General features: G+C 46.1%; 1 protein-coding gene across 1 annotated transcript; it reads left to right on the top strand.

The window, feature by feature from the left end:
- Nucleotides 1–7,761: 7,761 nt before the first annotated feature.
- On the top strand, nt 7,762–14,471 carry OR10C1 (olfactory receptor family 10 subfamily C member 1). Its single transcript, XM_081795667.1, is given in 5 exon segments — nt 7,762–8,312; nt 8,315–8,717; nt 10,493–10,591; nt 12,233–12,393; nt 14,398–14,471. Coding segments are annotated over 5 exon segments (882 nt in total). The 5' UTR covers nt 7,762–8,167.
- The last annotated feature ends 1,501 nt before the right edge of the window (nt 14,472–15,972 follow it).

Raw genomic sequence — 15,972 nt, 5'->3', positions numbered from 1 at the left:
AGGAACGAAGGTGCAGGGTACAAAACCAACATACAAAAATCACTAGTATTTTTATACACAATGACTATCTGAAAGGAAATAAGAAAATAATCCCACCTAAAATAACATCAAAAACAAAAATACTCAGGAATAAATTTAACCCAGGAAGTGAAAGATCTGTACAATTAAAACTATAAAACACTGAAAGAAATTTTTTTTTTAATTTTTTTTTTCAACGTTTTTTATTTATTTTTGGGACAGAGAGAGACAGAGCATGAATGGGGGAGGGGCAGAGAGAGTGGGAGACACAGAATCGGAAACAGGCTCCAGGCTCCGAGCCATCAGCCCAGAGCCTGACGCGGGGCTCGAACTCACGGACGGCGAGATCGTGACCTGGCTGAAGTCGGACGCTTAACCGACTGCGCCACCCAGGCGCCCCGGGACTACATCAAACTGACAAGCTTTTGCACACAAAATAAGCAATTAACATGAAAGGCAACCTACGGAATGGGGGAAAATATTTGCAAACAATATATCAGATAAGGAGTTAGTTTCCAAGATATGTAAGGAACCCATACAACAGCAATAAAACAACCAACCTGATTTTAAAAACAAGCATAGGATCTGAACAGGTGTTTTTTTCCAGAGAAGACATACAGATGGCCAAGAGGTATATGAAAAGGTGGTCAACATAACAAATCACAGGGAAATGCAAATCAAAACTACAATGAGATGTCAGCTCACACCTGCTAAGATGCTATTATCAAAAAGACAAAAGTAACAAGTGTTGGAGAGGATGTGGAGCAAAGAAAATTGTTGTAGATTGTCAGTGGGAATGTCAACTGGTACAGTTATTATGGAAAATGGTATGAAGGTTTCTCAAAAATTAACAATAGAACTAACATGATCGAGCAATCCCACTTCTGGATCTACATCCAAACAAAATGAAAACAGGATCTCAAAGAGATATCTGCATTCCCACGCTCACTGCAGTATATTCATAGTTGCTAAGATATGGGAACAGCCTATGTGTGAACAGCTGAATATATATATACTTTTATATTGTTTATGTGTATACTGTATATGTGTGTATATATAGTACATATGTGTGTACATATGTCTATACATACTGCATATGTGCAAATGTGCATTTATACATGTGCGTATATATGTCTATACGTAGTGCATATGTGCACATGTATATTTATGTAAATACATACATAATGGAATATTGTTCAGCCTTAAAAAAGAAGCAGTTCCTGCCATTTGTCACAATATGGATAAACCTGGAGTACTTTATGCTAAGTGAAAGAAGCCAAACACAGAAAGACAAATACTGCACGATTTATGTTATATGGAGCCAGTAGTGGTCAGACTCATAAAAGCAGAAAGTAGAGTAGAGCTTTCTAGGGGCTGGGGCGGGAGACATGGGGAGATGTTGGCCAACGGCTACGAAGTTCTAGTTTACGCGAGGTGAGTGTGTTTGGGAGCTCCAGGGCACAGCACTGTAACTATGGCTAAAATATTGTATTCTATACTTGAAATTTTCTAAGGGGTAGATGTTAAGTATTCTTATGGCAACAAAGAAAAGAGGCTAATTATGTGAGGTAAAGGATACATTAATTAGCTTGATTTCGGTGATTATTTCATAATTTACACGTATACGAAATCATCAACTCATATCCCTTATATACACATAATTTTTATGGGTCAATTATATCTCAACATTCTACAGAACTATTTTTAAAAAATAGAAACTATTTAAAAAAGAACTATTAAAAAAGAACAATTTTAAAAAAGGACTATTTTAAAATAGAGAACTATTGGGGAGGAGCCAAGATGGCGGAACAGCATGGAAGTTTTTGTGTGTCTCGCGTCCATGAAATACAGCCAGACCAACACTGAACCATCCTACACTCCTAGAAAACTGATTGGAGGATTAACGCAACAATCTGCACAACCTGAACCACAGAATTCAGCAGGTACGCAGCGCGGAGAGCTGAAGGTGGGGAGCAAGAAGCCGTGAAAGGTAGGGAACCCCTTTCACAGGCAGAGAGAGGATGGAGACTGGGGAGAGGGGGAGAATACAGGAATAGCACCCCTCCCCAAAAGCAGCTAGAGAGAAGGGGGAAAATTGGAAACAGCTGCAGGGACTAAACTAAAAAGGGACAGAGCAGAAAGGAGAGGATTTATATTCCATTAAGACCGTAAACAAGGGGAGCGCAAAGGCTGCAACTCCGCAGCTCGATACCTGGCGGTGCTCTAGTGGGAAGGGTGAATCCCCAGGAGCAGAGTGGGGTCCGGGAGGTTCTCAGGCCACACAGGGAAAAGCGGTTCCACTGCTGGAAGGACATTTGGTAGAGACTGTTGAAGCCACCTGGTCCCAGCAGACCCTGGAGGGCAGCCACATTCACTGGTGCTGGGTCAAGGTAGTTAAGGGTGAAGCCTCGTGCCTGATGTGTGTTGTGATTTTCCATAATCCCTGAAATGCTGCTGCTACACTGTCTCGTGAACTTTTTCTGGGGTGGACTGGCACCTGGCCACAGTCTTGGGGCGCCGGGAACAGCAGGGTCCAGCAGGCGTTCCTGGGTGCAGCTGACATTCGGCCATTGCTCATTCAGCCATTGCTTGGTGAGACCCTCCCACAGAGGGGCAGAATGGGTCAAAGCCAAAGTCCTTCAGAAGTAAAGGACCGGGGAAAACAGCCACATCTGAGACAAAACTTGAGAGAGAGGTACTGCCTGGAGCCTGGTCACGAGAAAGGAAAAAGCGGGGAGCGACAAGAGCTGAAGACAGAGGACAAGTATGCGATTGCTGATCTGGGAGAACAGACTGGGTAGCTGGGTGGCACCATTTTCACCGCTCGCATGCATGCGCATACGCACCAACGAGCACTGCAACAATCCACCCCAGTAAGCTAACAGTGCCATCTAGTGGAGAGCAGAGCTGTTACACTGAGCCCTGCCCGACTGGGCCAACTTCACTCTTCAAGAACACAAGTCTCACCGCCAGCTTAATTTATGGACTATGAAGAGTTACATAGACTGACTTCTAGGGGAAAAGGAAGCAATTTCATTCATACTTCAATCTGAGAGCAGGTTCATGATCTCACGACTTGTGGGTTCAAGCCCCACATCGGGCTCTGTGCTGACAGCTCAGAACCTGGAGCCTGCTTCTGCTTCTGTGTCTCCCTCTCTCTCTGCCCCAACCCACTCGCATTCTGTCCCTGTCTCTCTCAAAAATAAACATAATTTTTTTTTTATAAAAAGAAAGAAAAAAAGAAATTTTAAGGGGGATTTCTGAGGGGAGAAAAGATAAATACACACAAACACACACACACACACACACACACACACACACACACACACACCAAAAGCAACAAAACATTAGAAACGACCAGAGAACACCACCATAAACTCCAACTCTACAAGCATCATAATGGCAATAAATTCTTATCTTTCAGTACTCAATCTAAATGTAAATGGACTCAATGCTCCAATCAAAAGACATAGGGTAACAGAATGGATAAGAAAACAAGACCCATCTATATGCTGTTTACAAGAGACCCACTTTAGACCTAAAGACACCTTCAGATTGAGAGTAAGGGGATGGAGAAACATCTATCATGCTAATAGTCAATAAAAGAAAGCCAGAGTAGCCATACTTATATCAGACAATCTAGACTTTAAAATAAAGACTGTATCAAGAGATGCAGAAGGGCATTATATCATAATCAAGGGGTCTTATCCACCAAGAAGACCTAACAATTGTAAACATTTTTGCACCAAATGTGGTAGCACCCAAATATATAAGTAAATAAATAATAAATAAAATAGAGAACGATTTTTAAAAAAAGAAAATGTAAATTGTCACCACTTTGAAAAAGTATATAAATATCTACTTAAGCTAAAAAAAATACACATATTCTTTGGGGCGCCTGGGTGATGATTCAGTTGGTTAAGCATTTGACTCTTGGTTTCTGCTCAGGTGATGATCTCACAGTGACAATCTGACAGTCTTAAGATTGAGTCTGGTGTCAACCTCCACACTGGGTGTGGAGCCAACGAAATATTCTCTCTCCCATTTCTCTCTCTCAAAATAAATAAATAAACTTATTAAATGTATATATTCATACATAAAAATCAGTATGAATAAGGATATTTGCTGAAGCATTATTTATAACTGGTAATGCCCAATCACAGTGAATGATCAATAGGGAAATGAAATAATACAAAACAGATAAATACATACATACATACACAATAGTCCAAGGGACTCCAAAAGATTCCTACAGGGTGTTGCCAAGGAAGAAAATCGAAATACAAAGAGTATATATAACAACTTCATATTTTTGTTTAAACAAATACCAAAACATTTGTGCGATGGGAGAGAGCAGAGAAGATAAATAAAAGGATTCAAGACTGCTCACGGGAATTGCTTCAGCTGCAAAGACAGCTTCCTTAGAGGAAGGCTTGGAGAAGGGAGGAGTCATCAAAAAGTAGAAGGAAATGAAAACACAGCATTTAAAGATGTTTGTGGATGGGTGTGTGTTTGCCTTTATGTGTCAAAGATCTGTACGTACACATTTATATATCAAAATGAAAACTAAATGGTTTAAAAAGATTGTAGCATTTTAGTCTATAAAAGCAGAAACTATAACATAAAATAACACAACTAAGAGCAAATGTATATTACATAAATAGGTATAAATGGGCTGCACTCACGCATTGGAGGAAAAAGATTTTAGATGGGATCACTAAACAAATGTCAGTTCTGTTTAAAAGAGACAGATCTAAAACAAAGTGATTCATCAAGACTGGAAATTTTTAAATGTTCAAATGTACACTAGGCACATGAAATAACAAAAATCACAGGAATCGCTTCCATTGTCAGATGACGTTACTTCATATATATAAAAAATAGTAAATGGCAGAAAAATATTAAACGGCATTCATAACGCTAGTAGATAAAATTTACAATGAAGATACAGCAAAGATAAATATTTGTGTCCCAAATAATAAGTATCAATGTTCATAAAGCAAAAAGCACAGGAAACAAGAAGTAAATATAGATTAAGTTTCCAAGTCTTCTAAGGCTGTGGAAAAGCCATAATACAATCTACGTATGTAATTAATAATAGTAGTAGAGCCACTGAGAAAATATATACTTGACACAGAGCTCTGTTTTCTTCTGTGTGGGTGTCCACGAGACACTGGCACCCAAGGACCGTGTTACATCACACGGGTTACATCACACAGACCACTCTCAGTTGGAAAGACAGAGAGGGAGCAAAGGAAACAGGGAAAGAAAGGAGGAAAGCGTAGACAACTGTGTGGGATGTCAAGTCAGCTTGGGGAAGACGGTGGGTCATCCGCGCCCACAGCAGAGTCCCTGTGACTGACAGTAAATTGTCCCTACTAAGCAACGGGGGTGTCGGATTGCCTGCAATCACAGTGGCACATTCTCCAAAACCAAACCGGCAGAACAGTGCGCACATCCTCGTCGGATAAGAGCAGGGGGGGCAGGGGGAAAGGGACGGAAATCCGTGGAACAGGTGACGGCCTACACACACACATGCATTCGCCTGTTTGGATCAGCCGCTCAAAGCTTCAGTAAGCGTGACACTTTGCCCTTAAGTACGTCGCTACGGTTAAGTATCACACTGAGGGAATTGAACATTGATACGACAATATAAAATCCGCATTCAATTTTCCCAGTTGTTCCAAAGTCTTTTAAAGCTATTTTGTTGTGGGTTTTTTTGCTGTTGTTTTGTTACCCACGATCCAACAAGGATCCTGAATTATATTTTATGGTCATGTTTTTTAGTCTTCAATTTAGAAGAGCATCCCCTGGGCCTTTGTCTTGTCCTTTACAGACATTGGTATTTTTGAAGCACATGTCAGCTGTCTTATAGAAGGTGCCACAGTCTGGGTCACAGTCTGATTGTTTCCTTATAATTATACTCAAGTTAAACATCTCTGCAAAGAATACTACATGGGTCTCACTGAGAGAGCGTTCACGTGGGCATGTGTCCACGTGGAGTATTTTCCACTCTGCTCCTTGGGGCATGCATGCCACCACCCTCCTTAGAGGGCCACACACCAGGGACAGAAAACTAATGGACAAAAAGGAAACTGGATCCCTGAGCACTTGTCGAGTCAGAGAAACCACACCACTCTGAATACAACACTTCAGACGCTCAAGTGAAAGGCAAATACATTTTCATCCTCTGGAGCAACTGATATTTTTATCACTTTAGACAAACCGAATAAAGGGGGCAGATACTATGGATTTGGAAGGAAACTAAGTAGGGGATCTGGTATAAGTAAACTTTGAACTTCTAGTTACATGAGCCAATAAATGAACTGATTGTCTCAGCCAGTTTGAGTTTGGTGCTTATGTAATGATTGTTACATGTCTTGAAAACATCTTATCTGACACACACGCTTTATCGTATCTGTGAAAATGTGTAAGAATATAGAACAAACCAAACAATATGCTGAAATAATAGTGTAAATAATGTTCTTGTATAATAAATTAAAAGAGCAAAACAAGAAAAATTAGGGATAGTTTTCCAAGAAAATGGCATTTATCAGCTCACTAAGGTCAAAAGTGTTTATTTCTCTTTTACATTCTTAGTGCTTTCTACAATGACTGAAATATATAAGGGACTCTGACTGGGTTATCAAATGAGTTGATTACTGAATTATAGCTATAGAAACAAGATTGATAGAAATGCATTATTTTCATAAGTGTGTTAAGACATCTATAGTAACAGAAAGAAGAAAATCATGAAGAAAGAGAAGAAAATATCTCTGGTTGAACCAGAATATCTCTGAAATGTTCTGGACAGGTCACACTCTACTCTTCCCAATCTAAGAGACAGACTCCAAAACAACAGATTTAATTGTTTATGTGAAGAGTTCTCCCCATTGGAAAGTCAAATGCTTGGAGACTCAGGTCCTCAGAGACTCTTAAAAGACAGCACGGAGGGATCCACAGTGGGAAGAAAGAAGGAAATAAGTCATCAAATACCATCTGCCTTTATCACTGCCTATTTCTCCAAATAGAAAGACAACATTTAGATAATGTCTCCTGGAGGCCAGTAAGGTGGAATGAGCCAAGGACTCCATACCTGCAGAATAACAGCGTGTGAACTTGCATTTTTAATATTCGATCTTGAATGTGGTTATCTTCTTGCAGAGAATTTGGATTTATGCATCTATTTGACTATCTCTGGCGTTTATATTTTTATGTTAAATGTGTTTTCACTTTCATTGTTATTTGTAGTGATATTTGCATTGTGTAAACATGATTTATTTTTGACCTTAGATGCACCTAGAGCGTGAAAATATTGCGCTATTTATTTTTCTGTGCTGTATTTAGAAATTTAATGTTAGTGTGTGAGTTTGTGGACTTTATGTGTGTGGTTTAAGGACCTGAGGATGTGCTATGGTATAACGGGGTGAGTTTTAGAGGCTGTCAAATGCAGAAATAAACAACCAAGAAGACCTTCTTATCTCCTTCCTGGGCACCTTTTTAAACTAAGGAGCCCCTCACTTGTTGGGATAGCGATTTACCGGCCTCCAGGAGTTTAAAGGAGATGGCCTCTCAAATTCCCTTCCTCTCCTTGCAAAGCATGAAATTTGTTTAAAGGCAAAATGATAAAGGAAAAATAAGAGAGAGAGAAAGAGGAGGTGAGTGGATCTGGTAACTAAAAAGAGAGCTGGAAAAATTTCTAGAAGAGGTGAAAATTGGGTCAGAGACGATACACACTGTGAGGAAAGTAAAGAGAAACCAAGTGAAAGAAGGAAAGAAAAAGAAAGAGAAGGACCCGAGTGGGAAAAGAACACAGGGGAAGGTCCCGACAGAACAAATTCTGGCTTTGAGGAGGAGGACGCCTGCCCGCAAGCCCCACGGAACAGGAGGAAGGGCTGGGTGGCAGGCTCAGCGCTCAGCCCTGGGGAAGCTGAGGCAGGACCGCGTGGGTCCCACCAAATGCAGGGACCTGCAGAGGTGAGTTTAGCCAGCCAGGCTGGCAGCACTGAGCCCTCCAAAGGGAGCAAGGCTGACGTGGGCAAGGGAGTGCTGCCCCAAAGGGCGGGGACACTGGGAGAACGGGCATCCAGAGGCCACCTGTGTCCACGTCACGATTCCGTGGCTGCCCCTGCCTTGAGCTGTGAGCAGGATGGGCACGAACACCTCCCTGATGGCCAGGTTCAGCCCCGTGGGCTTCTCCCACCTGGCCCACCTGCAGGGCTGGCTCTTCTTCCTCTTCCTGGGTGTCTACCTGTTCACCGTGGCCAACGACCTATTCATAGTGGTTGTCGTGTCGGCGACACCACCCCGCAGTCCCCCATGTACTTCTTCTTGCGCATGCTGTCAGCCCTGGAGATTGGCGCCACATCGGTCACCCTGCCCCTGCTGCCCCACCGCCTCCTCACAGGCCAGCGCCACGTGCCCCACATGGGCTACACTCTCTACATGTTCTTCCTCTTCCTCAGGGCCACGGAGTGCTGTCTCCTGGTGGCCACAGCCTATGACTGCTACGCAGCCATCTGCAAACCCCTTGGCTACCCTCTCCTGCTGAGCCACAGGGTGTGCCTCCAGCTGACAGGGGCCGCGTGGGCCTGTGGAGCGATGCTGGGCCTGAGCCACACCTCCTTCATCTTCTCCCTGCCCTTCTGCAGCCCCGACGCCAGCCTACACTTCCGGGTTCTTCTTGCCCTGTTTGCCAGGTGCAAAAACCCACCACAGATATGGAAGATGACAACTATAAATTACCCTTCCCACTTGCATTCAGCGCTCAGATCTTTGGAGAAACGGTCTCCTCTGAGCCCGTCGGTGTTAAATAAATCTCCAATCCACCAAGTTCTCCAAGTGCTGCTTGGTTTTTCCACCAGCGTTCCAGTCTGGTTGCGAAACATACTTGGTTCCCTGACCGGGAAACCCAATTGTGCTGGTCTATTGTTGCCACTGGCTTGGGAGAACAGCGAGGCAGTGACGGAATGAAGGATCACAAGGGAGAGGGCCCACCTTGCCTGAATTTCGGCAGTCTCCTTCTCGGTTGCCTCGGGCCGGCCCCTGCTCCGCCACTCCCACCGGACTCAAGGAGACTTGGCAGGTGAGGACCAGGACCCGACGTCAGAACTGGTAAGGCTGGAGCCCAATCTAGTCAGGCCCACTCGCAAGAGTGGAAGGGGGACCTGATCACTCCCCGAGACTTCAGAAGTCTCACAGGTAGGAATTCTGTGGAAGGAAATATAATAACCTCTGGTGTGTGTGTGTTGAATGTGCGGCTCGGCCAGGCTTGCCAGTCGAATTCGAGTCTGTAGCTCCACGGACGGGCACCCTTAAAGTCCCCCAAAATTTACAGAGTCTGAATGGGCTCTCCTGTGTCATGGTAAGAGTGTAAGGTCTAAGGTGGTATCGGGTCAGATTCCGACCACAAGTCACAAAGCTGAGTCCGCTAAGACCAAACCTCACCTAAAGTTTCCCTCGGGAACGCGACCAGAGGAGTATCTGATTGGTCCTCTCATCTGAGGGGATACCCTCCCTTTGTCTGTCTTTGCGACACCAAACACAAGAGAGGAATTAATAATGGGATCAAAACAGAGTAAGCCTACGATTTTAGAGGTCATACTCAAAAATTTTAAAAAGGGCTTTTCAGATGATTACAGGGTGAAAATGATACCCAGGAAGTTAAGGACCTTTTGTGAACTAGAATGGCCCCTATTCAATGTAGGATGGCCCCTAGAAGGGACATTAGATACTCAAATAGTGCTGTGGGTTTGGCTAATAGTCACTGGGAACCCGGGCCACCCTGATCAATTCCCATACATTGACTCCTGGCTTGAAATTGCCCAAAATCCCCCACCTTGGGTGTGATTCATCATTAGCAAATAGAGCCAGGCAAAGGTTTTAGCCACTTTATGTGGAGGCTCACCCAAGAAGCCAAAGAAGCAACCCACCGCTCTCCTAGTGTTTGCAAGAAACCCGGAGGAAGATCCCCTCTTTCCGCCACCTTATGACTCACCGGGCTCCCTCCCTACTGCCCCTGAGCTTGAAACTCCTCCCCCGTCTGTCTCTTCTCCCCTCCTGGACCCAGAGAACCCTCCCTGACAAGGACCAGCAGCCAGATTGCACCCTTGGCCACGCACAGGCACTCTCCACATGTCAGTCCAGATCCGCCGGTACCAAGAGGCTCTCCTCCGGGGCATCAGAGCAGGGGCTGAGAAGCCCAGAGTTAAGAAGGCCAACTCAGAGGAACCCTCAACCTGGTGAAGTGATCCAGATCCAGTCAACCCGCTTAAACTGACCCTCAAAAAGACACTGGCCCCTGAGACCTCCACCCCTGCTCCAGCCACACCCGGAAGCTGGCTGGCCTGCACATGGCAGAAGCTTGAGGACTCAATGTGTGGACTGAGCCCAGGGGTTCGGATGCAACTCTGCCAGCCCTTGCCCCTTACTGGTGTCATCGCCCTGATCTTGCTTCTTGCTGTTGGGCCAAAAGAGACGGCACCAACAAGCTGGACGTGGAACGGATGGCAGACTCCCTGGGAACCCGACAAAGCCAAATCAACTCCCTGGCAGCAGTGTGCCTCCAAAATAGGCGAGCCCTCGACCTCCTCACTTCAGAAAAAGGAGGGACTTGCATCTTTCTGGGGGAGGAATGTTGCTATTTTGTAAACCAATCAGGAAGAGTCAGGACTAAGGTTAAGGAACTCAAGGAAAGAATTCAACGTAGACAACAGGAAAACATCAGTCAATGGAGAGGACGGGATCTCACAGACTGGGCATCCTGGCTCCCTTCGCTGGCAGGGCCCCTTCTTTCCATAATTTTCCTTGTGACCATCGGCCCCTGTATACTAAATACCCTGGTACATTTTATTGAAAACACTGTTGCTCGCCAAACTACAGCTTTCCAAGAGTACCAACCTGTAAAACTGAAAGGTGATGCCTAGTCAAAGTTTTTTTTAAGGCATCAAAGTGGGTAATGTTGGAGAAATGAATAAAGTCTTACACCATAAGATGGCCGATGAGACTAAAACAAGCTCTGGTCTCTGACTTAGAGACCCCTCTTCCAGGTTCTTCTTGTCCTGTTTGTCGCACACACGAAAACCCCCACAGATATGGAAGCTGATGACTATAAATTACCCTTCTCCCCTTCATTCGTAGCTCAGATCTTTGGAGATACGGTCTCCTCTGAGCCCGCTGATGTTAAATAAATCTCCAATCCACCAAGATCTCTGAGTGCTGCTTGGTGTTTCCACCTGAGTCACAGCCTGGTTCCGTAACAGTATTTTCTATTCCACCATTTTCTTTGTTCGGTCTACCTCAGCCTTATTTAGTGCAGTTCACGGAAGGCACATTAAAGCCTTTCAGGAACAAGGCCTGCATGCAAATCACAGCACAGAGCCTGCTGAGTGGGGAAAACCCTGGGTTAAGACGGAAGACCTGGCTGCCACCCACACCGTGCCACAGATGACGCTCAGGACCTGCCATGTTCTGCTGCCATAATGTCTCTGGTTTTCAACTTCCTCAATGAACCACATGGGCCTCGCGCCAGGTTCAGCCCCACTCTTCTACACCCCAGGAGTTTCTCTTTCTTGTGGCTGATTTTCTTACAAAGAACCAAAAAGATTATGTTCAATGCTCCTTGTCCACCATCCCTACCAAGTGATCTTGAACTACGGTAATCCCAGCCAAATATAAGCATGGTCACTTGGTTGCCATGGAGACCAGTCAAAATAGGCAGCAAGTTTCTAAATTCAAAACTATGACACTGGATCTAAAACAAGTCAAGTGGAAAAGTTTCTGTTTATTTACAAAGATATTTCCAGCAAGAGGGCAGACAAGCCTGGTTCACCAGAAGAAAGGGAACAGAGAGGATGAAGGGACCTTTAGTGGCCCACATCTACCTTCCTCCAATGCCGCGGCGCTAAGAGAGCAAATGATCGCGGCTCCCAGGATGCAGTGTGCTCTCCGCCTGGCCTGTCTGGTCCACACTCATCATGTGCTCCAGCTGTGTGGAGGCAGCCAGCATGGGACCCAGAAAGCCTCGGCCAAGGCATCTTGTCTCACCCAGGACCGTCAGCTCCTTGTCTGTTAGAAGCCAGCCCCAGCCACACACAGCTTTGCAAACTAGTGCACCAAAAACAGTAACACAACTGCCTGACCGGATGCCTTAAATGCGCCCAAAAAGACTCATAAAAGCTGTTCCCTTCAGATCACAGACGATTTCTTGCTTTAGGAGTTTCCGAGAAAGTACATTACCTGAGTCCTTTACCATTTACATCTTGAGGGAGCGTTCTAACAGCAAGGCATCACAGGACTTGGAATCCACACAGGGCCAGGGAATGATGGCAGACAGGCCAAATGCAAAACAGAAGGGTCTCACAGGTGGAAAGGTGTGTAAGTCCGACCTTGTGCCCCAGTCAACAACAGGATACCTACAAAAACAGACACTCAGATCAATGGAACAGAATAGAGAGCCCAGAAGTGGACCCACAAACATATGACCAACTAATCTTTGACAAAGCAGGAAAGAATACCCAATGGAATAAAGACACTCTCTTCAGCAAATAGTACTGGGGAAACTGGACAGCGACATATAAAAGAATAAACCTGGACCATTTTCTTACACCAGACACAAAAATAAACTCAAAGTGGATGAAGCGCCTCAGTGTAAGACAGGAAGCCATCAAAATCCTTGAGGAGAAAGCGGGCAAAAACCTCTTTGACCTCAGCCTCAGCAACTTCTTACTCAACACGTCTCCGGAGGCAAGGGAAACAAAAGTAAAAATGAACTATTGGGACCTCATCAAAATAAAAAGCTTCTGCACAGCGAAGGAAACAATCAGCAAAACTAAAAGGCAACTAACAGAATGAGAGAAGATATTTGCAAATGATGCAGTGTGGGGGTAATGGTGGGGTTCAGGGTTTTGGAGCTGATGGCCAAGAAAGAATTTTTAAGATGTCTTTGGTGCAAAAAGGTGGTTTTATTAAAGCATGGGGATGGGACCCATAGGCAGTAAAGTCTAGTGGAAGTTTCCAGTGAGACTTTCATAAGCCGAAGAAGACTCACAGGACACTGGAGGCCTAGCTATTGTCAAGGTAGGGTGGTTTTTCTCTCTAGCAAAGTATTAGCATTAAGACAGTACGGGGTTCCTGGAGGGATGGTTTACTCTGCCAGCCTCAAGTATCTGTCAATGGGCTGCAGGTTATAAGGAAACAGTTCTACCTGCCATTTCCTTCTGCCTTTGTTCCCACATCACTGTGGAGGAGAGGGTGATGTTGGGGCTCCAGGAAACGGAGTCTATAGGTTTCTGGAGATTAGACAATGGATAAGATTGCCTTTTCTTGTAATTTGCTAAGACATTAGTAAACTGATGTAGACTCACGTCCTGCAGGACTGAAATCTCTAGTTACCATTTGTTTTCCCCTTTGTTCCTGGGCAGCCAGGAGAGCCTGAGGAATGCCACACATCCCACTTGGCTGGGGGGGGGGGGGGGGGGGGGGTCGGGGGAGGGGTGTCCAGGATGTCAGCTTGCCTTAGCTCCCTCATCACAAATGACATATCTGATAGAGCGATTCCAAAATACATAAAAAAAACTTATAAAACTGAACACCCAAAAAACAATCCAATTTAAAAATGGGCAGAACAAATGATATGAAAATACTAATTTGAGGGGACATATGCACCATAATGTTTATAGCAGGCTATCAACAGTAGCCAAACACTGGAAACAGCCCAGTGTCCAACAACGGACGAACAGGTAAATACATGGTATATTTATACAATGGAGTATTACTCAGCAATCAGGAGGAATGAAATTGTGTCATTTGCAGCGACACGGGTGGAAATGGAGGGTTTTATGCTACGTGAAATAAGTCAGGCAGAGAAAGAGAGATACCATATCATTTCACTCGTATGTGGAATCTGAGATACAAATCACACACGGGGAGTGGGGAAAGAGGAAAACCAAGAAACAAATCTAAACTCTAGAGAGAACAGACTGAGGCCTGCTGGAGGGGTGGTGGGAGGGGGGTGGGGTGACTGATGGGCATTAAGGGGGGCATCTGCTGTGATGAGCACTGGTTGTTGTGTGTACGTGATGGGTCAGTATGTTTACACCTGACGCTAACATTACACTGTATGGTAACTACACTGGAAACCAAAATTTAAAAATTAAAAATAAATGTAAAAAGAATAGGATGCCTCCTGGGGACAGGCCTGCCTCCCCTCATTTGCTAGCCCCTCCCTGAGCCCCCCCCCCTCAGGGAGCAGGTGACAGACCCCACTGTTCTGCAGCCTGAGCACAGTTTATCTTAATGGGGTGGGAATCTGCAGTCCGGGGGCTATAGCGCAACCCTGCTGGCCTTTCATGGTACCTGACAGTGGTTCTCAAAATGCAGTGTGCACCAGCAGCAACAGCATCGCCCGGGAACATAGAATTTTAACCCCTCGGGTGCTGCCGCAGACCCACTAAACCAGGAATTCTGTGGGTAAAACCCAGCTCACTTTCTGAAACCCCTTCGCTAGACCTTAGCTCAAGGGACAGTTGCTACAGGATTTCAGACCCCAGATCCGCCCTCCAACACTGGAGAAGACGCTGTTGTGTCTGGGCCACACGCTGGCACAGGGTCCCCAAATCCCGACACTTGGGCAGGAATTGGCGGGCTCCTGAGGGGTCAGGAGTCAGAACGCTGAAGTACAAGTATCTGTAAACAGTAGCTTTAACCCAAGTCCCACAGACAGCCTGTGGGGTCATTCGCCCCGAGGGAGAAATGCTGGCTTCCGGTAGCCACAAGTTTAAAACGAACTTTCTTCTTCCCCTGAAGCAGTTTACTGAACGTTGTAGCTGGTGCACAAGGAGGCAAGGGCACCAGGTCCGGGCCAGGGACCAGGCGGTGGCCTCCGAACCTCTGACTTTGCAGGAGGCCACCAAACCCATAGCTCAGCACTTCCTGCCTCTCTTGAGCTGAGCCGTCAGGTGCCCACAGGTGGGTGGGCCACCACCACCCGCCTTTCCTCTGTGTGTGACCAAACTGCCCCTTCTTGGCTAAATTTCTTTTTTTTTTTTTTTTAATTTTTTTTTTCAACGTTTTTTATTTATTTTTGGGACAGAGAGAGACAGAGCATGAACGGGGGAGGGGTAGAGAGAGAGGCAGACACAGAATCGGAAACAGGCTCCAGGCTCCGAGCCATCAGCCCAGAGCCTGACGCGGGGCTCGAACTCACCGACCGCGAGATCATGACCTGAGCCGAAGTCGGACGCTCAACCGACTGCGCCACCCAGGCACCCCTCTTGGCTAAATTTCTAATCGGCACTCCCACCACTTCTGGCCCTAAGGACACACCCTGAAGAAAGTCAGAGAAAGTTCCATCCCCAATGCCTGGACCCCTCCTTAACCTCACCCATGAGGCAGAGCAGGGGATCCGTGAGCCACTAGGGAGGGGGCACGAAACCCTAGGAAACAGCGCAAGTTGGAGGAGGAAACTGTAAAAGGGTCCCCACCCCACCCACCCCCTGCCCCGCCGGCGCCCCAGCTGCATGTCTGCTCCCACATAATGCTGGGGACCCAGCGCCAGGGATCAGGTCCCTGCTCTGGGGTCACCCGCGCTCCTGCGGAGGCTGCAACACATCTGAAAGGACAGGGGGGCACAGGCCCAATTCCCAGACACCCTACCTGCGCCCCCCGGTGTGTGCTTGACAGCAAGCTGGTCCTCAGAAACGGTGACCCCTGATGGCCAGCAGGTCCCCGGACACGGTGACCCCCGACTGCCAGCAGGTCCCTGGACACGGTGACCCCCCGACGGGAAGCAGATCCCAGAAACGGTGACTCTGACAGCCAGCAAGCCCCCGGAAACGGTGACCCCTGACGGTGAGCAGGTACCCGGAAACGGAAACGGAGACCACGGAAAATCCGCAGGAGCGGATCCTGCTCAACCCTATGCACCTCCAGATCCTCCCTCGGCGAACCCCACCG

Source organism: Panthera onca, chromosome B2, assembly GCF_046562875.1.
Source record: "Panthera onca isolate mPanOnc1 chromosome B2, mPanOnc1 haplotype 2, whole genome shotgun sequence".
NCBI lineage: Eukaryota > Metazoa > Chordata > Mammalia > Carnivora > Felidae > Panthera > Panthera onca.
Note: the sequence above shows the minus strand (reverse complement) of the source record. Positions and strands in the feature narration are given on the sequence as shown.